The sequence below is a fragment of the Chanodichthys erythropterus genome, chromosome 21, assembly GCF_024489055.1.
Source record: "Chanodichthys erythropterus isolate Z2021 chromosome 21, ASM2448905v1, whole genome shotgun sequence".
NCBI classification, from domain to species: domain Eukaryota; kingdom Metazoa; phylum Chordata; class Actinopteri; order Cypriniformes; family Xenocyprididae; genus Chanodichthys; species Chanodichthys erythropterus.
The window spans coordinates 35,101,211-35,127,188 of NC_090241.1; the positions used below are offsets into that span (position 1 = coordinate 35,101,211).

General features: G+C 33.0%; 1 protein-coding gene across 2 annotated transcripts in view; it reads right to left on the reverse strand.

The window, feature by feature from the left end:
• eya2 (EYA transcriptional coactivator and phosphatase 2) overlaps positions 1-25,978 on the reverse strand; it is a 43,405-nt gene that overhangs the window by 5,302 nt on the left and 12,125 nt on the right. The window contains exons 2-12 of one of the 2 annotated variants that reach the window (XM_067373147.1): positions 19,471-19,524; positions 19,321-19,361; positions 17,642-17,766; positions 17,438-17,554; positions 13,819-13,895; positions 11,973-12,165; positions 10,608-10,747; positions 9,966-10,049; positions 7,096-7,185; positions 2,876-2,934; positions 1,208-1,368 (exon numbers count right to left, since the gene is read on the reverse strand). In XM_067373147.1, coding sequence (XP_067229248.1) covers positions 1,208-1,368; positions 2,876-2,934; positions 7,096-7,185; positions 9,966-10,049; positions 10,608-10,747; positions 11,973-12,165; positions 13,819-13,895; positions 17,438-17,554; positions 17,642-17,744 — 1,024 coding nt within the window. In that variant the 5' untranslated portion in view covers positions 17,745-17,766; positions 19,321-19,361; positions 19,471-19,524. The remainder of the gene's footprint in view (positions 1-1,207; positions 1,369-2,875; positions 2,935-7,095; positions 7,186-9,965; positions 10,050-10,607; positions 10,748-11,972; positions 12,166-13,818; positions 13,896-17,437; positions 17,555-17,641; positions 17,767-19,320; positions 19,362-19,470; positions 19,525-25,978) is intronic. The other variant, XM_067373149.1, reaches the window with a different exon arrangement.

Here is a 25,978-nt window from a genome sequence, read left to right on the forward strand (position 1 = left end):
ATCTATATATAAAATAAATATATTTAGATAATGAATATTTCAATATTAATATTTAAAGTGTTCTTATTATCAATAAAAATATCTATCTATCTATCTATCTATCTATCTATCTATCTATCTATCTATCTATCTATCTATCTATCTATCTATCTATCTATCTATCTATCTATCTATCTATCTATCTATCTATCTATCTATCTATCTATCTATCTATCTATCTATCTATCTATCTATCTATCTATCTCTATATATATATTAGGGCTGTCAAACGATTAATCGCGATTAATCGCATACAAAATAAAAGTTTGAATTTGCCTAATATATGTGTGAGTACTGTGTGTAATTATTATGTATATATAAATACAAACAAATTAATGTATATATTTAAGAGAAATATCTTATTTATGAACAAAATATTTTTATTTATATATAATATAAATTATATAAAAATATAAATAAATACATAATACTTGTAAATATTTCTCAAATATATACATGAATGTGTTTGTATTTATATATACATAATAATTACACACAGTACTCACACATATATTAGGCAAACTCAAACTTTTATTTTGTATGTATGTAATTTTGTATGTATTTTAATCGTTTGACAGCCCTTATATATATATATATATATATATATATATATTATATATAATATATATATATATATATATATATATATATATTATATATATATATATATTATATATAATATATATATATATATATATATATATAATATATATAATATATATATAAATAATGAATATTTTAATATTAATATTTAAAGTGCTGTCATTATCAATAAAAGGCTAATGAACTATATTACTTGCTGCAAGAATTATTGCAATAGTATAGTAATTATAATGAATAATAAATAAAACAATAACAAACAATAATAAAATTAATAATTATTACTACTTTTATTATTATTTTGATCATAATTTTCTACCTAGTAACAGTTATTTAGCCTAACTGTACAATGTTTGCAGTTGATGCATTAATATACTCGTCAGCTGACGTGCGGTTACAGGTGTGTGTACAACTTCAGCTATTTTACAACGGCTTCCAATGTGCTTCAACCAATCAGATTTCAGAAGAGGAACTGTCCGTTTTATAATAGTCATTTCAGGCCCTAATTACGCTTGTAGTCACAGCAGTGAGAGCAGGTGTGTTGAATGCTGCAGTGTTCTGTTCTCACCTCCTACATTGTTCTTGTAGGTGTTGTAGATCTCTTTCACTCGCCGGTAGCGGAAGGCAAGTTTCCTCATCCAGTCGACCCCGCCGTGAACACCTGAGCCCAAGCAGAGCGTGCCTCCACCTGCTGGGGTCTGGAAGCCATCTGTGCCAAAGTTATACGTGCTGCAAGTACAGACACACATACGGTCAGCTTTAGATCCGCTCTACACCCACCAAACACTCAACTACATTATTATTTCTACTAACGTGCTCCTAAAAGGGTGATTAATATCCGTCGTAAAATGTCTGGAACCAGAGCGAGGGTCTGTCTCGAAACTGAGATAAGAAACTATAATGTTTTATAACCAGTATGTCAGCGTACCATTACAGTATGTAAAGGGAATAGTTCACCTTAAAATGAGAATTCTGTCATTATTTATTCACCATGTCATTTCACAAAAAGAAATGAATGAAATATTATTTTAATATGCTGCTTTTTTATATAGCATCAGTTCATAGTAAATAAATAAATTGGGGGTAAAAAAGTAAATTCAAATAAGATATTGTCAGTACAAATAATAATAAATAAAAAGATTTTACATATTTACTAAATTATAGACTGCTTTTATTGTACTTTTTTGTGTTTTTGTACTTTGAGAAAAAATATTCCTTCTGCTTTTTCATATAGCATCAGTTCATAGTAAATTAATTAATGCATTAATTCATTAATCAATAAAAAAAATCAGTTAATTGAAATAATTTTAAAATAAACTAAAAGTAAAAGATATTTACTAAAAGTACCATAAAAACAGTCTATATGATTTAGTAAATGTTTTACTTATTTTAAAGTGTTGTTGATTTTTACTGAAAATATATTTTTTATTTATTAATTTATTTACTTAATATAAACTGATGCTATATGAAAAAGCAGAAGAAATATTAAAAGCTCAAAGTACAAAAATACTCAATGTTTTTATGGTACTTTGAGTATTTTTGTACTTTTGGAGCTTTTAATATTTCTTCTGCTTTTTCATATAGCATCAGTTTATAGTAAGAAAAATAAATTAATAAATAAAAAATATATTTTCAGTAAAAATCAACAACACTTTAAAATAAGTAAAACATTTACTAAATCATATAGACTGTTTTTATTGTACTGTTTTGTACTTTTGGAGCTTTTTAAAAAAAAAATCATTATATATATATATATATATATATATATATATATATATATATATATATATATATATATATATATATATATATATATATATATATTTTTTTTTTTTTTAATTTATTTATTTTTTAAATATTCATATAGCATCAGTTCATAGCAATCAATCAATAAAATAGTTTGGAGTTTGACAGATGAAGTCACAAGCTATAATAAACGGTCTCATTTTGTGTTTTTTAATGGAAATTTGTGTTTGAAATTAGAGGGTTAGTCAATTCAGAACAGAAATTTGATTTTCAAGAAGACCGTTCCTTTAATAATTCTGTGGATATGCTGTTAAATGTGTGATAAATGTCCATCATAAAGAGTCTGGAAGCAACAACCTTTAATACTCAACATGTCAGTAGCATGCCATTATGTGAAGAAAAGGATCCCTTTATGGCACATAATATGGATTTTATTAGAAATGCTCATATTGTTGCTCACTTGGCTAGATGAAGGAAAATCATACGCTACCTCAAGTCCTGCCCATTGTCATCCGAGGCCACATCATCGATGTGAACTTGGTCACATTCCTGGGAAATGAAAGGAAAGCAGATATGCATGAGGTGGATACGTTACAGCCGAGCGAAGTGATGTACTGTGTATAGACAGGTTCACCCGCCGCCGAGCCTCAGGGAATGACGATGAGAGTGAGAGTGAAGTATTAAAAAAGAAGGAACGGGCCACCACGACCCAAGACGTTCAGGCGCCTTTAACACTGGAGGGTAAAATATCAGAAAGATGGCAGACAGAACCTCGCCATCTAAACCAGATATCGTGCGTTAATTAGCTTTTGTCTTGGCTGAGTTTGTGCGTACGACTGCCAGTATACACTAATTACAATGGTTGATGTATAAGCTGAACATCTGCTCTGTACTTGAGATAATTATCTAGTGTGCTCTTCTTGTTGTTTTAGCGGCGCATAACACGTGTAAATTGAATAAAGATTTGGAATCGCGTAGTCTTACAAACTGAATTACGCTAATCAACGCAAAACAATTACTCAGCCTTTAGCACTGACAAAAGACATCCATGCTCTCCTATCGTTTTTCATTTTTTCACTGATATGCCTCAACATGTCATGTTTTATATCATGGTGGCGACCTCCCACTGAATTCTATTGTTCTTAAATTATTGTAATTATAACTAGATTTTTTTTCAAGTATTAGGATGGATTCCTACAGAGCCACACACATGACATGCAAGAAAAAAAGTATATCGTGCGCACGATTCACTAATTCGTTCCCTGGATTCGCTAAATCACGTGCACAATTTACTATTTTGTTCCATCAATCTGCTAAATTGTGTGCATGATTTACTATTTTGTTCCTTCGATTTGCTAAACTGTGCACACGATTTATTATTTAATTGCCTTGATTTGCTAAATTGTGCTCACGATTTACTATTTAATTGCCTTGATTTGCTAAATTGTGCTCACGATTTACTATTTAATTGCCTTGATTTGCTAAATTGTGCGCACGATTTACTATTTAATTGCCTTGATTTGCTAAATTGTGCTCAAGATTTACTATTTTGTTCCCTCGATTTGCTAAACTGTGCACACGATTTATTATTTAATTGCCTTGATTTGCTAAATTGTGCTCACGATTTACTATTTAATTGCCTTGATTTGCTAAATTGTGCTCACGATTTACTATTTAATTGCCTTGATTTGCTAAATTGTGCGCACGATTTACTATTTAATTGCCTTGATTTGCTAAATTGTGCTCACGATTTACTATTTTGTCCCTACGATTTGCTAAATTGTGCGCACGATTTACTATTTAATTGCCTTGATTTGCTAAATTGTGCTCAAGATTTACTATTTTGTCCCTACGATTTGCTAAATTGTGCGCACGATTTACTATTTAATTGCCTTGATTTGCTAAATTGTGCTCACGATTTACTATTTTGTCCCTACGATTTGCTAAATTGTGCTCACGATTTACTATTTAATTGCCTTGATTTGCTAAATTGTGCTCAAGATTTACTATTTTGTCCCTACGATTTGCTAAATTGTGCTCACGATTTACTATTTAATTGCCTTGATTTGCTAAATTGTGCTCAAGATTTACTATTTTGTCCCTACGATTTGCTAAATTGTGCTCACGATTTACTATTTAATTGCCTTGATTTGCTAAATTGTGCTCAAGATTTACTATTTTGTCCCTACGATTTGCTAAATTGTGCTCACGATTTACTATTTAATTGCCTTGATTTGCTAAATTGTGCTCACGATTTACTATTTAATTGCCTTGATTTGCTAAATTGTGCGCACGATTTACTATTTAATTGCCTTGATTTGCTAAATTGTGCTCACGATTTACTATTTTGTCCCTACGATTTGCTAAATTGTGCGCACGATTTACTATTTAATTGCCTTGATTTGCTCAATTGTGCTCACGATTTACTATTTTGTTCCATCGATTTGCTAAATTGTGCTCACGATTTACTATTTAATTGCCTTGATTTGCTCAATTGTGCTCACGATTTACTATTTTGTTCCATCGATTTGCTAAATTGTGCTCACGATTTACTATTTAATTGCCTTGATTTGCTCAATTGTGCTCACGATTTACTATTTTGTTCCATCAATCTGCTAAATCGTGCACATAATTTACTATTCCATTTCCTTGATTTGCTAAATTGTGCACTTGATTTACTATTTTGTTCCTTCGATTTGCTAAATTGTGCGCACAATTTACTGATTCATTCCCTGGATTCAATAGATCGCACGCACAATTTACTATTTTGTTCTCTCAATTTGCTAAATTGTGCACTTGATTTACTATTTTGTTCACTCAATTCGCTAAATCACGCGCACAATTTACTATTTTGTTCCCTGGATTCACTAAATCGCGCGCGTGATTTACTATTTCATTCCCTCGATTTGCTAAATTGTGCACACGATTCATAAATCATACGCATGATTTATAAATTGAGGGAACGAATTACTAAATCATGCTCACGATTTAGCCTACTCTTTTCCCCTAAATGTCATGTGCGGGGCTCCATAGATTCCTTCTTCAATGTTCTTTTATGCATGAAATTTGTTTTCCAACCACATATCTCTGATATTAATCATCCATCCCAATTTTTGCTTTTCACCATTGAATTATTCTGCTACCCAGATATCTTCTCTACCAGACATTAATTAGATTTTTCTTGATTTTTTCTGATTAATTAAAGCATTAAATGACCACATTAGGCCATCAATCACACCTGTATTTCTAAGCTGTTGACCTTGTGCAGTTATTTTGCCCGCGGCAGCTTTCTGTTCCCCATCTGACAGATCGATTGAACTGGAGCAGTGTTTGAATGCTGAATGATGCCTTGGACTATTTGAGGGCAATTACAGGGAAAACAGAACAAGAGGGAAGGGGCTGTCATTAAAACCTGTGCCCTCCGCCCCTGGGCTGTTGTTCCTTCCCGGGACAAATCTTCTTTTCAGTGGCAGCCACACACCACTAATTAAGCACTCAAATGTTGTCATTTTTTTGCACCACCTCCTCGAAAGCTTTTAAAGCATCTAATCCTTTCTTTCTTCATGCAGAGGGCAAACCGAGGTCCTTTCACACACTGACTCTGCATATACTGAACAAACACTCTCATGTCCTAAATTCACTTTTCTTGTTTGTTTTGAAAGTTTACCAATCGTAAATATTTATGACCACCCATGAATCTGTATTTTGCATTGTAAATACTAGCAAATTATTACTTTTATTCAGCAAATATGCATTGATCAAAATGACAGTGACATTTGTATTTTTAAGATTTCAATGTGTATATATATATATATATATATATATATATATATATATATATATATATTTATATATATATTTATATATATATATGTATATATATATATATATATATATATATATAATATGTATCTATATATATATATATAGATCTATATATAGATCTATATATATATATAGATCTATATATATATATATATATATATATATATATATATATATATATATATATATATATATATATATATATATATATATATATATATATATATATATATATATATATATATATATATATATATATATATATATATATATATATATATATATATATATATATATATATATATATATATATATATATATATATATATATATAATATATATATTTGAGGCAAATAGAGTGTTTTTTGCAGCTGTCAAAAAAAGATGTTCCTCATATTTTTGTCTGTTGTAAGGAATATTCAAAGAATGTGTCACCACACAAAAAAATATGGTAAAAACATAACTATGGTAAAATAGTTATAATGTACAAATCAGCAGAGATTACTGCTGTCTCATTGGCAGCTGAAAGCATTATCTAATTAGCAAAAATACTTAAATGAAGTCATGGGGGGTGGGGAATATGTAAAGCTGTGTGATTGACAGCTCTTACTTCTCTCACAGGTGCAGATTCTGACCAACAAAATCACATGGCTCTCTGGAATACTTGATTCTGATTGGTCAATCACAGCGTTCTGCTGCCATTCATTTTTTAATGAACTGATTGTGAACATTTCTGCTAGTTTCATCTCTAATACCACACTGTGCTCTCTTTCTACTTACATGACAAAATAATTTACCTGTATTTTATAAGTGACATCATTTTTGCAACACAATGGCATTAAATATCGCAAGTGATTTTGTTGTTGGTTCTGACGTTTTGCTCACCTCCAGGTCATTGAAAAACAGACGTGAGTCAGCCAAGTTGAAGATCATCTCCTCCATCCACAAGCCCAGAGAAACAGCCTTGCCAGAGTCCTGGATCAAAACATAAAGAGCACGTCAAATTAGTTTTCACACCTGAACTTTGTGCAGGAGTGACAGGTAATGATTGTATAATCTCACTCTGAGTGGGAGCGTGCGGTACAACAGGTTTTTGTCTGACAAGAATGCTGATCACTCAGCGCAATCATTGTGGTTTTAATCAGAAGCATGTCAAACTCTTTCTCTCTTGCCCTCTCTTCATTCTGTAGCTGAAGCCACATGCTAACATAAGCTAAGTCATTGTGCGCACTAGCTAACAGTCCGCTTAACGCCTACATTTGGCAGGTGATCACGATTCAGGTGTCAGCCAGAGGTTAGTGTCAGATTAACTGCAGAACGTCTCTTCATCTACACCTAATCATTGTTAGCGAATGCTATAGCCAGAGGAGCTTTGAGTTTGTCCTGCTTTAATTAAGATAATAACCCATAATCTACCGCCATGAATGGACGACTTTATTACAGGTGGCAGTCAAACGCAGAATAATAGATAATAATAGAATAATAGAAAATACCACTTTAGAATTTACAAATGAACATTTTAGAGTGGATTTTAGGACGGACTGAAGAAACTGAAATTAGCATGGTTGAAAGAAATCAATTTTTTAAAAAGAAAATCTTCAGAGGCAAATTCATGTGTAAATGTACCATCAAAACAATGTAAAAAATATAAAAGATATAATATAATATATGTGTAATATTGTAAATATTTGATTCATCCATTTATTTTTTTTATTGACCAATACCTATACTCTATGCATACATATAATTTATATATAATATGCATAGAGTATATTATTATTATTTATATATATGCATATTTCATTCATTTTATATTTCATATATTTATCAATCAATATATAAATATAATATATAAATAATAATTAATTATATATACTATATTATTTATTTATTAGTGCAGTCAAATCGATTAACTGTGATTAATTGCATCTAACATAAGTTTTTTACATATGTGTATATATATATATATATATATATATATATATATATATGTGTATATATATATATATATATATATATATATATATATATATATAAAATATTAAATAAGTTATATAATAACTTCATATATATCCATCTATAATTTTTTTAATGTATTATTATTATGGCCATAAATGGTTGGGATCATTTGGAAAAACATAGCTTTGTTATGTGTGTAGGTACTGATCAAGGATAAATGACATGTGGAATGGTAAAGAGACTCCAATATCCTCTGACGTTCACCTCAGCTTTAAAAAACACACTTTAGAAACCAGGCGTCTTTCAACACTTAGAGTGGTTTTGTATGGAGTAGGTCGAGTCTTGCTGTGGGCCAATCACAGCTCAAACAGGCTGTTTACAGTGATGGGCTTAAGGCTTTGACATGAAGTACATATAAAAAAAGCGTGTTAAATATCCTGTTACTTAAAGATGTGAAATCTGAGCCAACGCAATCGCGGCTCTTTGTCTGAGCGTAAGCAGCTTTGTCATGACACACATCAAACTTGTTCCTATTTAACTCCAGCCCAATTGCAGTTTAATATGGATGTTTTCTTTGATTTTCTATCTCCAGTGGATTCCTGCCGGAGTAAAAAGCTATTTTGGAGTCTTTTTCCTGGATCTGAAATTAGACACATTAGTCACGGCAACATTTCTGCAGTCCTCAAAAAGAAAGTCCAAAGAGCTTCGCGCTCGAGACGGCCTTTCTCAGAGTCTCTAATGTGTCACGTCAAATCCGCAAGGGATCGTGGGAATTCAAAATAGATTGCAGGCCAAGAAAAAGAAACATGACCATTGTTTCCTCATCAGCTGCCTGGAGATTGCGTAGAAGTTCATGTGGCGTCAATCAAATCAGAGCGGCCAAATAACAAGCCCGCTTGACTGGAGCTGAAGGAGGGGCTTCATTATATCTTTCACTGTTCATTTCATTCGTCCGCATTTACTTTCTGCTGGCGACATTACTCTAAAACAGCTGTGGAACCAGATTTATTCACTGGGAAAAATACATCAAATACATAATTGCAGTTCTTTTGAACTTTTTACTCATCAAAAAATACTGAAAAAATTTATTATGGATTCCACAAAATTATTTGAAAACAGTTATTTTAAATTGTAACTAATATATATATATTATATTATATATATATTAACAGTATTTTTGTCAAATAAATGCAATCTCTTTATATATAAAGATTGCATTTATTTTACATGTAATATTTTGTAATATTATTACATTTAAAAAAAACAGTTTTTAAATATTTTTGTGGAAACAGTAATAGTTTTTCAGGATTCTTTATAGTCAAACCAAAATTTATTCAGACACTGAACATTTCATTCATTAATACAGTTTATTCACTATAGTTTAAAAAAATGGTAATAAAATATGACAAGATCTCAGAGTTAAACTGTGTCAGAAAAAATAATCTTAATTATGTCAGAATGAGATAACACTTAAGCAAAACATGGTCATGCCCAATTTTTGGGTATAATATGTCACAGTTTACTTTATTTTGCTATCCTCACTTACAGAAATGAATGATAGTGTCCTGCACCCTCTAGTAAATATATTTTATATATATATATTTAAAAAATATATAAAAATGAATAATTTTGGTTTGACTGTATATATAGCTGTATATATCATATCAAACTTGCCACTTTAAAAGATACAAATACAAAATAATAATAAAAATGAAAAAAATCTCTTAAAAACACAGTATTGTCTTCAAAAGCAAAACTAAAGCAGTGTAAAGTGAAGTGGAGGAACTGGTTTGTACCTTGCCGAAGCGTGTGGAAAATGTCCCCGTGAGGAGTGAGTGGAAAATGATGATGGTCTCATCCAGGTCCCAAATAAACACTCTCTGTACACAAACACACACACACGAGCACAAATATAATCTGCTTACTAGTCAAGAAAAGTATTTACTCCAAAACACTGCATAATATCTCAAAGTAGTGTTTATGTTAAAAATATGCTGATAATTGTAGTCAGTTCAGCCACATCTCACAGCTGAAGGGCGGACAGGCAAACGCTCTATATCTCATATCAAACTACTGCTTCTCTGGTCTCATAATCAAATACTTATATTGATATTTTAATATACAAAATATTGCAACAGAGCTTTTTGTAAAGTATTTCAGTCTGCTGTTGTCAAAGCACGTATGATTATGTATTTTTTAACAGAATGATCATACAGGTCACAGGTTTCGAATGCATAAAAATGATGATAAAACATTTATTTTAGGTGAACTATGCCTTTAAATTCATTTTCTATTCCTCTGAGTTTTGAATTAGGTTGTTGCGAGACCTCATTGCAAAACTCGACAGTTGGATGTGAAAGTTATCCCTGCGGTGTGCAGCACAGGAATGTTAATGAAAGACGTTGTGAAAGGGACACCGTGATCGCCAGCATCTGTACCTCAATGTCAGAGTCCAGAGGGGGTACGGGGTCATTGGCCCGCTTCCTGCCTCTCAGCTTCCCATCCGAGCTGCGTCTCGCCGGAGCGCCTTCCTGCTCCTTTCCTGGAGTTGGAGGACTCGTGGGAGCGTGGTACTCTGCTGTTGGACACACACATGTGATGACATATCATATACACAGAGACTTGCATCCAAAATATCTGAATACCAAAGCAAATAGTCTTTAAAGTTTTCAGTTAGCACTACTGTATGAAATACTGAAATACATCACACATAATAATGTCAATCACAAACTTTTACAAATAATACAGCATATTTTGTAGTATGTATTTAACATATTGAAAAATATTTTGCTTTATATTCAAATGACATACATAGAGAGAAACATACTCAAACATTCAGATATTAAAGCAACTTTTTTTTTTTAAGTCAGCACTATTTTTAATATATATATATATATATATATCATACAAGTATTTTTAATAGTATTTTCATTAGTATTCCATATTTATTAAGCTTTGCTTTATACTCACATTATTACATGTATAAGGAGACATAATAGTCAAAAATCTGGATATTATAGCAACTTGAATTTTTTTTAAAGTTTTAACAGTTTTTACAAGTTGGCAGTAAAATATATTTCATGAAACTTTTTTAAGAAGTAGTATTTTAAGAAGTATTCCCCTATATATTGACCTTTATTCTATACACTCTAAAAATGCTGGGTTAAAACAACCCAAGTTGGGTTGAAAATGGACAAACACAGCGATTGGGATGTTTTAACCCAGCAGTTGGGTTAAATGTTTGCCCAACGTGCTGGGTAGTTTTATTTAACCCAACTATTGTTTGAAAACTATATGGCTGACTTAAAATGAATCTAAAATGAAATTAAAATGTTCATTTATTAAACATATTAATAAATGTTAATTTTCAAGATATTTTGGGTTCATTTTAAGTAAGCAATACTGTAAATTTTAAACAATAGTTGAGTTAAGCAAAACTACCCAGCGGGTTGGGCAAACATTTAACCCAACTGCTGGGTTAAAACAACCCAATCGCTGGGTTTGTCCATTTTCAACCCAACTTGGGTTGTTTTTAACCCAGCATTTTTTAGAGTGTATATTCTTATTTATCAGCATGCATATTACTAGAATATATTTCTGTTTATTAATACTTATAAAGCACATTTTAATGCCTTATTCTGCATGACCATATTCTACATCACTTCTAAACTTAACAACTACCTTCTAACCTTATTAAGCAGTATTGAGGCAAAAATCATAGTAAATAGTGAGAATTGGACCCTAAACTAAAGTGTTCTTTCATAAGTATCCCCTATATATACTATAGTATGTTAATTTCTCACCATAGAGCTCACCTGTGTGGGATTCTGGGCTGTGATTGGTCGATACTGCAGGATGATCTGTGTGCTGATAGGGTATCGCCGTGGTGATGGCGGAGGGTGTGATATTGCTGGTGGTGATGTACGGGCTGTTGTAGTGCGTGTTGTAGTATGGCGAATATTGACTTTGGCTGTAGCTAGAATATGTTGAGAAATCCTGATGGACACAATGACATGAAAGAATAATCAACAACATTTTATTTCTCATTTTCTTAATTTAAGTCCATTACTGGACCATCTAAACCCTATTGTTCGTTCACTGATGGTTGTCTGATTACCAAATTCATATACCATCGCTACATTTTGGTAAAACTGTCCCATTAGTTAATGTTAGATAATGCATTAACTAACAATGAGCAATACATTTGATACAGTATTTATTAATCTTTGTAAATGTTAGTTAATAAAAATACAACTCTTCTTAGTTCATGATAGCTGATGTTTATTAATTAATATTAACTAATGTTAAAATATTTTTTTTCATTGTTAGTTCATGTTAACTAATGTTGACAAATAGAACCTTATTGTAAAATGTTTTCAATTTTTTTTTAAAATCAAGATACATTGACTTGAGAAGCAAAAAACTAACAAACAAAAAGATCAAAATTAAGTGAGTAAACAAGAAAAATCTGCAAATGGGTTAAGAAGAATTAACTTAATTCAAAGGAGAAACAAGATTATTTTTTGAGCCGATTGGCAGGTATTTTATTCTTGTTTTCTTATCAAAATTAAGAGGTTTTTGCTTAAAACAAGACATCTTAAAGGATTATTTCACTTCAGAATTCCAATTTCCTGATAATTTACTCACCTCCATGTCATCCAAGATGTCTTTCTTTCTTCATTATGGTTTTTGAAGAAAACATTCCAGGATTTTTCTCAATATAGTGGACTTCACTGGGGTTCAATGGGTCCAAATGTCAGTTTCAGTGCAGCTTCAAAGAGCTCTACATGATCCCAGACGAGGAATAAGAGTCTAGAGAAACAATCGCTCATTTTCTAAAAAAAAAAAAAAAAATGATATACTTTTTAACCACAAATGCTCATCTTGCACTGCTCTGCGATGCATTACGTAATCACGTTGGAAAGGTCATGTGACATCATAGTTTTATTTTTATTTTTTTTTTAAATTCCGTCTGACTTAGTCTTTGCACGTTTGCTTTGTAAACACTGGATCGGTACCTCCGCTTACATCACGTGTAACCTTTCCAACATGATTACGTAATGCGTGGCACATCACAGAGCAGTGCAAGATGAGCATTTGTGGTTAAAAAGGATACAATTTTATTTTTTTTTTAGAAAATGACTGATCATTTCTCTAGATCAGACTCTTGTTCCTCGTCTGGGATCATGTAGAGCTCTTTGAAGCTGCACTGAAACTGACATTTGGACCCATTGAACCCCAGTGAAGTCCACTATATGGAGAAAAATCCTGGAATGTTTTCCTCAAAAACCTTCATTTCTTTTCGACTGAAGAAAGAAAGACATAAACATCTTGATTGACATGGGGGTGAGTGAATTATCAGGAAATATTAATTATGAAGTGAACTAATCCTTTTAGTCACTTTGCTTCTCAAGTAAATGTTTACTGAATTAAGAATATTTAGATGTTTTTACTGGAAAACAAGACAAAAACACCCTTTTTTTTGTAGTCATGGCTTCAATGAAACTATAATGTACTTTTGTAATTCTGATATACTGTAGCCATGTCATTTTTGGCGAAGGGTACACACTATATCCATCCAGGTCGTCTAGTCTCAAGGGCGGTTGTAGCGAAGGTGCTGCGTGATGCATTTTTCCTAATTTGACCCACCTGCTGTGTAGGACTGAATGGCGTTGAGCCTGTGATGCTGTTTGCACCCTGGAAAATTCCAGAAGAAATGCTGCCGCCTGGAAAAGAAGCACAAAGCTAGTTTAAGAGCGTACTTCGAGCTGACTGTGGTAAAGACTGGCCCTGACACTCCAGAGATTGTGGTCCAACACAAACACGGCGCAGGAAACACGACAGGCAGCGGCCGAGGAACGGCTTGTGGACGGCTGGTGAAATATAGACACGTTTAAAGCGCTCAGAGAAAGTTTGCTTGATTTATGGCTACGAAAACAGTTCAGGTGAGAAAGGGCAGCGTGGAGCCGAGAGTAAATCCGCTATCGGACTTGTCTTTCTCCAGACCCGTCTAGTTCCCTTTAGTCTGTCTCTTTCCCTTCATTTCCCCGCTCGGTCTCTTTCTGAAACCTGCCCTAGATAAATGACTCTGTCAAAACAGCACGAAATCTCGAAGGAAGCGAACGAAAAGTCTTCAAAGGAGGAGGGAGAAGTGGGCGAAGGCCGCGGCCGTGTTTCTGATTTTCTCCACAGCGGTGAAACGCGAGGACCTTTGGCACCCGGAGAAGGGTTATTTATTTCATGCTACAGCAGGTCTCCTGTTGGAATTCGCCTATAAATCAAACGAGACCGGCGAGATGTAGCGCGAGACGTAGTAACCGCGTTTTCCCAGACCCATTAGAAATCCATCCATTTCACGAGCGGACAATTTTACAGTAAATGATGTCTCGGGGTGCTTATGAATTACAGTAAATCACTATAATGCATAATAGATTATATTATCTGCTAGAGCATTAATAACTCATTGATTATGCTAATTAGACAGACAGGAAGTAGATGTCATTGTGCATTATGACTTTGTGTGTCTCAATGTCTGTGGAATAGTTTACAAACACACACTACTTTACAAAAGTTTGGGATCAGTGAGATTTGTTCATGTTTTTTAAGTCTCTTATTCTCACCAAGGCTGTATTTATGTGATAAAAAATACAGTAAAAATTGTGAAATATTATTGTAATTTAAATCAGCTGTTTTCTATTTGAATATATAGTAAAATGTAATTTATTCCTGTGATCAAAGCTGAATTTTCAGCATTGTTACTCCAGTCTTCAGTGTCACATGATCCTTCAGAAATCATTCTAATATGATGATTTGCTGCTCAAGAAACATTTCCGATTATTATCAACGTTGAAAATAATTGTGCTGCTTAATATTTTTGATGTAAATTGTTTTTTTTTTCTTCTTTCGGAATTCTTTGATGAATAGAGGGCTTGATTAATGCTATTTATTTGAAATATACATATTTTTTTAACACTATAAATGTCATTTTTGATCAATTTAATGTGCCCTTGCTGAATAAAATATCAGTTTCTTTAAAGAAAATCTTTTTATCCCAAACCTTTGAATGCTAGTAGTGAAAATTCTGTATTCATTTACTCAACTTCATGCCGTTCCAAACGAATATGATTTATACTCAATAAATTTATATTTATACGTACACAAATAAAATATATTTTTAGAGACTTTTTAGTGATTTATGATTTTAATTCAGCTATTGTAGTATTATTTATATACTATCATAGTTTTTATTCATATTTTGAATTGGCCTTTGTCAATTTTTTATATTTAATTAAATTTTTAGTTTAATTTTTAGTCAATTTGTTATGTGCATTTGTCATTTTTATGACGAATTTAGTTTTTTTATTTAGCTATTTTTTTTAAATAAATATTACTAATTAGGTTTAATTTATTATTTCAGTTTTAGTTCCATTTTTTTTTTTGTATTTTTCCCCCCTCTGGTTAGTAATTTTAGTGCTTCAACTTAAACTTATTTCAATTAGTTGCAAAGGCAACATTTCTAATTGTTGTTTTTTTTATCTAATTTTGGTATTTTATTTCAGCTTTATCTCAATTAACAAAAATTTATTTTAATAGTTGATAACCCTGCCTCACACAAAGCTGTTATATGGTTTTAGAAAACTTTTGGTTACACTTTTTTCGACAGTCCACTTCAGACATTCTCTCAGAGTATTAGCAGACTGTTAGGTTAGGGTTTGGGTTGGTAGAATAAGTTGACATGTAGTTGCAAAGTTACTTACAGTCAGTAGAATGTCTAAATTGGACCATTAAAATAAAGTGTTACCCAACTTTATATACTACATTTATGTTGCTCTTTTGTCCTTTTGGTTTGTTGACAGCCTGCAGCCACTATATGCTTTCACGGCATGAAAAAAAAAAAAAACAAAAAAAAAAACAACACCTCCAATTTCAAAGCATTTCCTTTTGTGTTCCAAAGAAGAAAAAACGTCATGCCATTTTGGAGCAACATGCGGGGCAGTAAATGATGATGACACGTCAACGATTCTATTCCTTTAAACCTGAAAACGTGCCTAGTGCCACTTCACCTTTGACCTTGACCGAGAACGGTCAATTTCACACTGCGTTGGTAAAATCAGGACTGCGGGCAGAAGAGGGGTGACTGACTGCGATCCGACGCTCAGATCCCGTCTGACACTCACTCCCACGCAAACACGCTCCTCCAATGGCCAGCGTGTTGTGGAGGGGAGCGGAGAAAGGTTCTGACCTCCTGAGAGAACCAGAGAGACGCCTGACGCCAGACCCCAGACCGCGGATAATGGGGAACAGGTGTGTGTGTGTGTGTGTGTGTTTGTGAGATCGACTGTAGACGGCACCTGAAAAATCTGTGTGTGTGTTTGTGGGGATTTCTAATTATCCACCAAACAAAGATGTCCAAAAACATGTGTATTTGTTTACAGCTATAGGCGATATTAGCAAAACATATTATAATATTCTAGTTAATAATATTTATTAAGTGACTTTTGGGATATTCTGTCAATCATGTTTGTAAAATGATGCTAAACTGTAAAATCAGTTGTTCGGTGAGCAATTTCTGTGCTAGTTAGTCTCAATTTTTTTTCATCTGTAATAGTCCTGATCTCCATGTCTGGGTTATTTTCTGTGATAATGACAAGCTGTCTGTTAATTATTTCTTAAATCTAATGACATACACTATGGTTCAAAAGTTTGAGGTCAGGATTATTATTTTATGTATTTTTTAATGAATTTAATACTTTTAAATTGATCAAAAGTGACACTAAATACATTTATAATTTAAATTTATTATAAATTTATAAAGTTGTCTATTTCAAATAAATGTTGTTTAGTAATCTATCACAGTTTCCACATAAAATGTGACTGTTTTCATCATTGATAAAAATCAAAAATGTTTCTTGAGCATCAAATCATCATATTAGAATGATTTCTGAAGGATCATGTGACACTGAAGACTGGAGTAATGATGCTGAAAATTCAGCTTTGATCACAGAAATAAATTACATTTTACTATATATTCAAATAGAAATTAGTTAATTTAAATTGTAAAAATATTACAGTATTTTTACTGTATTTTTGATCAAATAAATGCAGCCTTGGTGAGTCTTATTTCAAAGACATTAAAAAAAATCTTACCAACCCCAAAATTGTGAACTGTAGTGTACACATTTTTGGAAAAATCATTCAAAAACTAGATAATAAAAACCAATCCAAGTTCTAAAATACCATATAGATAAGATGTGGCTGTGACACTGACCGTGTGTGGGGTAGCTGTACAGTGCCTGACCGGGTGGCGTCCCGCCGAAGTTCGACGTGTATCCCAGCAGACTGCTCTGACCTGGAGAATGACTCAAACCCTCTTCTGTTTTAATATCTGATCAGGTGAGAGAAAGAGATACGCTCAGCAGTCAAATCAGCTGTCATGTGCACTATTTAGGGTGCTTGTGAAGGGAGCACTCACTGTAGGACGTCATGCTGTAGCCCTGTGTGTGATGTGTGTACGGTGTGTAAGGGCCTGTCGGCTGTAACGCCGGGCTGTACTGCGTCTGTCCGTAAGCAGCCATGACTGTTCTGAGGACAGCTGGTCTGTGAAAACAAAGAGCTGTAGTTAGAGAAACCCAATCTTTACAATAAACAGACAACATCTTTCTATTGTAACGTTATTTTAGTATCATTGAGACACTATTATTATTAAAGTTTTAGTCATTTTGTTGTGTGGTTTTGCAAATGTTATTATTATAGTTTTTAATAATTTTTATTCTAGCTTTAGTACATCAAAATTGAAGTAATATAAGTTTTTTTAATTAAAAAACTATATGGTAATATTTTAATTTTTTAGTAAACATTTATTTTTTATGGTTTTAGTTTACTATAATAACCCTGTCTCAAAGTCTATTACTAAATTTACCAAAAGAAAATAATTGTTTATGTAAATGTTAAGGAATCGGAATCATTAATGGAATGGAATCTGTGAACACATGACTCTCTAAATGAATCATATGAGCTGATTTGAGGCTGATTCATGATCAATTCATCAAAAAGAACTGCTTCATGAGAGTCATTTGTTTATGAATCAGACTATACCGGTTGTGCTGTCTGTAGAAATCTGTCTAAATTTTATTAATTCTTCAAAAGTATTAAACAAATCATTAATGAAATCATAAAAGAATCTGAATTATTAAGTGGAATCCAATTCAAGAGAATTGACTTGTAAGAGCAGGTTATTTTTAATGAATCAGATGTATGAACTGGTCTCAAACTCATTAGTTATCAATTCTTAAAAAAGTACTAAAAGAATCATTAATGGAATCAAATCTGTGAAAACATGACTCTTATGCACACAGATGAATCATATGAGCTGATTTGAGGATGATTCATGATAAATTAATCAAAAAGAACCACTTCATGAGAGTCATTTGTTCATGAATCAAACTATGCTGGTTGTGCTGTCTGTTCAAATCCGTCTCAAAAGTTTTCTATGAATTCTTCAAAAGTACTAAACAAATCATTAATGCAATCGTTAAAGAATCTGAATCATTAAGTGGAATCCAATTCAAGAGAATTGAATTATTTTTTAATGAATCGGACATATGAATTGGCCTCATGACTCAAAAGTGTTAAAAGAATCGTTAATTGAATCATTAAGGAATCCAAATCATTAAGTGAATCCAATGCAGGAACGAATGACTCTTATGCACTGGTTCTTTTTAATGAATTGAACAAACGAATCAGTCTCAAACTCAGGTATTTTTCCCTTATTGTGGAACTGGAAATCTTTAAATTCCCCACAATCTCTAATTGTACTGTTTAAGACGAGGTTTTTATGTACGTCCGTCTACATTTGATCAATTAAAATTCACTAACAAAATTCTCCACATATCAACAGTAAAACTATATATCATTTGTCGCCTTGAAGTGAATGTTTTGCAATGAATTCGTACAGAATGGGCTTAGACAAGTTTAAAACTGTTATTTTATGCAGTTTTGCTTCTAAAGTAAATGCATCTTGAGGATGATGTTGACTTTTTTATTGGATAAAACAAGAATACTGATTGAAAAGATCATTTTTGCAGTGTATAAGTGAAGCCCAGTGTCTTTATTCGAACAGCAGTGGGTAAAACTGTATGTCATATCACTCACATGGCCTGAAATTGTTGCCCGATGTGAAGGTCGAGTGGCTCCTGCATGTGAACGAAAGAAACATATTAAACATTTTATATCTGAGTCAGCATGAACGCACTAGAGGAAGTTCATTAAATCCAAACTGTAAAGCGTGAAGTTCATCCAGACCTGTGTGTGTCTGTCGTTGTACTTCCGCCTGCACACGTTCAGCTGTCAGCTCTCCTGAAAAATGACAGACCTGTTTGTTAGGAATACGTGACCTAAAAAGCACACCGGGCTTCGGTCCAACAGCACGCATCTCGAAAGTAAAATACGAAGAAGTACCCAGAACATAAAAACGCACAAAGCGCAATTCATGTCTAATCGTGCCTTACACGGGGGAAAAAAAGGTGAACGGACAGTATTTCTCAATGACGAGGCACCTGCGGTTTCCAAAAACACACATAATTAGAATTGTGTGATACAGACAACAGTGAAACGCTTGTTTGTTTAAACCGGCTCGGTAGGACTGTGTTCCTGGAACAGAACAATGCCTAACCTGCTTTTTGAACCTGGCATAATTTGGCATAGTAAACCACAGGCAGCAGTTCAGGACGGGGGGAAAGCGGTGGTTGTTCTTGCACCTGAAATGTAAGAAATGCAACTGTCCCTGTTCTGAGCTGGTGGTGTCAAGGTGCGGTAAACGCATGTGGGTAGTTTGCATGAATACAAATGAGAGAAGATACGGGTGAAACACCACCAATAACTTTGTTTGTTGACCTTTTTTTTTTTGCTAACCCAGAGGAATTTTATTGCTCAGAGGTTCATTTAAGTTTCAACTGTGCCAACTCAAGTCACCTTTATAAATATTTATAATTATACAGCGCTTCCCTGGTGAAAAATAAATATACTGAAATGTATTTGAAATGCATTTATTTCATGCTAAGTATACTACTACCCGGCAATTGGTATATTAACCTGGTATACTTAAAGTCTGCTAAATTGGAACAACTAATTTTGTGCTTAATGCACTTTAATTGCTGAGGTTCAACTAAAGATATACTGAAGTATATTTGATGGTGCTAAAGTGGAACTATTGCAAGTATACTTTAAATATATTACATTTAAAGACTGATATTATACAGAGATCATACAATCCTTATCAATATTGACATTAAAACACATTTTAGGATTAATATTAAGAAATGTGCACACAAGTAGTACTTCAAATAAAGTTTAATTATAATTTTTATATCCGTATGTCTCAAGCGACATGTCAGTAAATATGTTAATATATTTGAACAAAGTATGAAATAAATGTATTTTAAATAAATTTCTTTTTTACTAGGGTGTTTATACACTAAAAAATGCTGGGTTAAAAACAACCCAAGTTGGGTTGAAAATGGATAAACCCAGCAATTGGGTTGTTTTAACCCAGCAATTGGGTTGTTTTAACCCAGCGGTTGGGTTAAATGTTTGCCTAACATGCTGGGTAGTTTTATTTAACTCAACTATTGTTTAATAATTACTGTATTGCTTAATTAAAATTAACCCAAAGTATGTTGGAAATGAACATTTATTAATGTTCAATGAATATTTATTAAACAATAAACATTTATTAAATTGCTTATTAATGATTTTATATTAATAAACTATTAAACTATTAAATTTATAATAATAAAATATTAAAGCTTATTAATAAACATTCACCTTTTGTCTATTATTGTTGTCTCTAATTGCATCTGATTTTTAATTTCCCAACTATTTTGGGTTCATTTTAAGCTAGCCATAGAGCAATTTTTAAACAATAGTTGGTTTAAATAAAACTACCCAGCAGGCTGGGCAAACATTTAACCCAACCGCTGGGTTAAAACAACCCAATTGCTGGGTTTGTCCATTTTCAACCCAACTTGGATTGTTTTAAACCCAGCATTTTTTAGAGTGTAACATTCATTAATAATTGTTCATTTCCAACATTTTTGGGTTAATTTTAAGCAACAATACAGTAATTAAAATAAATAAATAAATGGATTAAATAACACTACCCAGCAGGCTGGGGCAAATGTTTAACCCAACTGCCTGGTTTGTCCATTTTCAACCCAACTTGTTTTTAACCCAGCATTTTTTAGAGTGTAGTGCAATTATTCAGCTCAATTCAGTTCAGTTCAATAACTTCATCAATTATGAAAAGAGTTTACCTATAAGCAGATCTACAGAAGACAATAGTGTCATTATTCAGCTCAGTTTAGTTTAGTGTAGTCTTTATCTCAGACACAAACAGACAGAGCTATAATACTTGATGAGGATTGTTTGAATTTGCATTGAGATCTTTGACTTTTGATTGTGATACGACTGCAACTTCCCATTGGAAACGTGTCAAGACAGAAAACCGTGCTTGTATTTGAGTAAAGTCTGTATTTGTTCTCTTGCTGCTATTTAGAACTTATTTGCTTAATGTTTGAGAAAAATACTGCGGTATCAGAATGAATGTGTCATGACATCAAGACCCGGTCCACATCTTAGTCTAAGACACGCGCTTGCCGTAAGGTTGCTTCTGACAAAATAGAAGCACAAAGATGTCGTCTTCCTCTAAACTTCTCCCTCAGGGCTCCTCCATCTGCCGGCCGCTGATGTGAGCAGATGCTGTCAGGAGCAAAGATGGAAAGGAAGGGGAGCAAAAAGGTGAAATAAGACCTAAACCGAGAGCTTCATACAGTCGCGCAAGAGTGGGCATGTACATGTGTGATTTACATCACAGATCGCGACATGTCTGATCTTTTTTTAATTAATCTGACAGTTCAGACAGCAGCGAGGTGAGCGGTGTTTTGGCGGCTGCGGTTGGGGCGGCACCCAGAAAATGTTTAAAACAAACAAAGACAATGTCTCTAGCTCACTCTGTTTTCTCAGTAAACAGTTGCGACACTACTGTACGCCGTATTTAAGATTGAAGAAAACATATCATGTGACTGCTAAGCTGCAATAATTCCATCACTTGATGTGTTAAAAATGAAACTTTTTCCAAAGAAATGGATGGCATGAATGATCATGTAATGATATTTGAATGTTTTATAATGGTTGCTAATGAGCCAATCTTGCTAATGAGAAAGCTTTTAATCAACCTGTTTAATGCAAAATGTTCAAATATTAAGCAATAAGCGTAAACCAAACTGTTTCCACCAACAGTATAAAGTCTAAGACCACTATTGAATCGGCCTGGAAGACAATAAAAATTTTAAAAAATGTATGTTTAATATTTTTAAAGCTATTAGCAGGGCATTGACCATTTTATACCAATGGTTTTCTGTTTTTATTTTATATGTTTAGATACGATTTCACTGTTTGCAAACTTCTAGGTTCTGACATATATAGTGATTGTATGGAAGCATGAACAAGATTTGAGAGCTGATCGTACTTGGAAAATAGTGCACAAGTCATATTGACAGCTTTTGAGATTTTTTTTTTTACATTTTTTTTTACTACAATATATTTAATTGAAATATATATATTTGAGATGCACTGATATATCGGCCAATAATCGGTATAAAACAGCTGATAGTCAGGGCCGATATATCCTGTCAATCAAAAGAGGGCAGGAAAATGCACTGAATTTGTACTTTGTGTAAAGAAAATGCTAAGAAACCAGTTTGATGTTCAATATTAATAGTAATTATATGAATGAATAACATTCAGAAAGTTAAGAAATATTAATTAAATCTTCAGAATTTAGTTAATGTGGTTTAATATTAATTTGTTTATAACTGATACCAGTTACTCTGAAACAAGATGATGAAATGGAGAGAATAAAGTTTTTAATTAATTTAATAATTAAAAATATAACGATTAATTATATAATGATAGATTAATTAATTATATAAAATTTAAAAGAGGGTATAAAAGGCAGAACCCCTAAACTATCGGTATCATCAGATATCACTCTGAATAATCGGCTATCTGTATCGGTGGAGAAATTTAGTATCGGTGCATCTCATATATATATATATATATATATATATTATATATATATATATATATATATATATATCATATATATTATATATATATATATATATATATATATCATAAAAAAAAAGACTTGAAAACTGAAAATTTAAAAATAAAAGATAATTCAAAATACTACTAAATATTATAATAGTATATAAACACTAAAATAGTGCACATATTATGGTAAATAACTCATTTTGTGTCTCACGAAAAACATGATTTTCCAACAACAACATGAGGGTAAGTAGATGATTTCTCTTTCTGAGAGCAGCCTTTGAGATCCCTTTAATTTGATATAAACACGCTCTCACACATTTCTGCTTGTTTTCAGAAAACAGAAAGAGCTGTTGTGGAGGTCAGAGATGCAGCGATTCACACTGATGGTTTTATCACACCTGCTGACGCACCACTCCTAACAAAATGTTTCCCAAGAAAACAAACGTGGCTAGAGAGAGAGACGGCTGACACGGGCCGCCCAGTGGAATCCTGACTTCCTCCCAGAGTTCCTGTGATGCGCAGTGTGTTTCCTGGTATGAGCTTGTCCCGGAGTGAGAGGGCATGGGAAAGAACGCTCTACCCCCTTTCACAGTGGTAAGCTGAGCTAAAACAAACCCCGGACGGGGCACGGCCGGTCCACAGCGCTTCACCTGGCCTCGCCGCTGTTCTGCTAGCGTTGGCGTCTTTCACGGCTATCGTATTCCACACAACGCCTTACATCATACATCACCATGCGCTGTCACATGTATATCTCTTTTTACCCAGCATGAACGTGGTAAACCAGTTTACCCAGCACTAAACCAGTTGACGAACACAAGATGAAGCACTCAACTTTTTCAGCGGCCTTGGTTCCGGAAGTATTTTTCCCAAGTCTTTGTGAAAGAGTTATAAGTCATAAACCAAGCCAAACAAGTGAAACACAGAAAAGTATTTGAAATTTATACAAAAAGACAAAAGGTACAAGACTCTGTAAGTCCTTAACAACTTTAATAAGGGAAAGAACTACAATCCCATGAATATATGCATATATACATCCCTACATCCCATGCATATATATATATATGCACATATAAATAAAGGAGATATTATATATATATATATATATAATAGAGAGAGAGAGAGAAAGATTAACATTGTAATAAAGATTGAAAAATAAATATTATTATTCTAATAACTTTTAGAAGAAGCTTAAATGAAAATGAGAAATGTTGCCTTGGCAAATTTAATAAAATAACTTTAAGTTAAAGCAATAAAATGAAAAAGTAAGAATGAAATAAAAATAAAGATAAATATATTAAAAAAAAAAAAACTACTAAGAATACCAAAAGCACATAACAATTACTAAAACTTATACTGAAAATATAAAAATAAAAGCAATTCAAAATATTAATAAATACTATAATAGAATACAAATAATACTAAAATAATACTGGTGTCAACATAATGCTAAATAGCTTTGCGTCTCAAAAAACAACACTATTGTAAAAAATATTTTCATGATTTATCACAACATTCTTCTTTTGTCAAATCAACTTAAATAGTTAATGTGGTTCAGATAACATAATATTTTGAGTTTCTGTTGATTAAACCAATCACCTTCATTATATTAACTCAAATTCTCCACGATTCTCTGATTGTTGGAGATTTCTCTGCTGAATCATGGGTTATAGGAACTTGCTACTGCAATACATACGCTGATACGCTGCTGTGAGTATCTAAGACATACTGCTGCTGCACAAATGGCATATATCAATTACCCATAGCAGATCTATACAGGTGGAGCTGTGAAAGATTTTAGGTTTTAGACTCTAAAAGCACGCTGCAAACTGCAATAGTGAATGATAACCAGCCATTTAAATGTTGAGCAGCAATCTCATTGGTTGCAGATGCGACACGAACCAATCAGCTTGTGCCAAGTAGATAATGCTGTAAATATCATCAGCTAACATTAAGGACCCTTCAGCCTGAGCCAGAGTTTCATGACAGAACTAGACAGTAGATCTGTCTTTAAAGGTTAAAATCAATTTCGCTGTTGAGAAAAAGAATTGAGTTTTTCCTTCCAGAACCCGACTGTTGCTCTATATCCTGCATGTCCTGACAGGAGCATTATGACCGGGTTAAGAGAGCAGGTTGGCTGTCTTTGAAACAAATCATGAGCCGTAGCTTTGCCATATGGCTGTCTGATCTATAGCGAGCTCTCCAACCTGAACAGTCATCTAAACCATTCAATCAAAGCCACCAAACTGCTCTCTGGCCGCTAGCTGAGGGCTATATCCCATATGGCGTTGTACGCCGGACGCGGGTGACCGCTGCACCGCCTGAAGGGAAACCGCGAGACACTGTGACCTCGCTACAACAATGCAGCACTTCTGCAGCCCTCGTATTTCCACCGTGACTCCAGACAGACCGCGAGCAGCCATCTGCCCTTTAATTTCCTCTAAACTCACACGGGAGTTTCTCTGAGGAATCAATGGGGCAGGTATTCAAGCTACAAAAATGAGAACTGGTTGACTATGGACCCATTTCACCTTTATAGGGTTCTCAGAAGCCGTCATAGTTGGGTAAACTTCTATAGTGCTGACTGGAAACTACAACATATATTATTTTTTCATTCCCATTTGCTCCAATAGCAAAAGAAAAAAAAAACCATGATAGTGATTCTGACTTTACAAAAGAGAAAAAGATAGTAAATCACGTC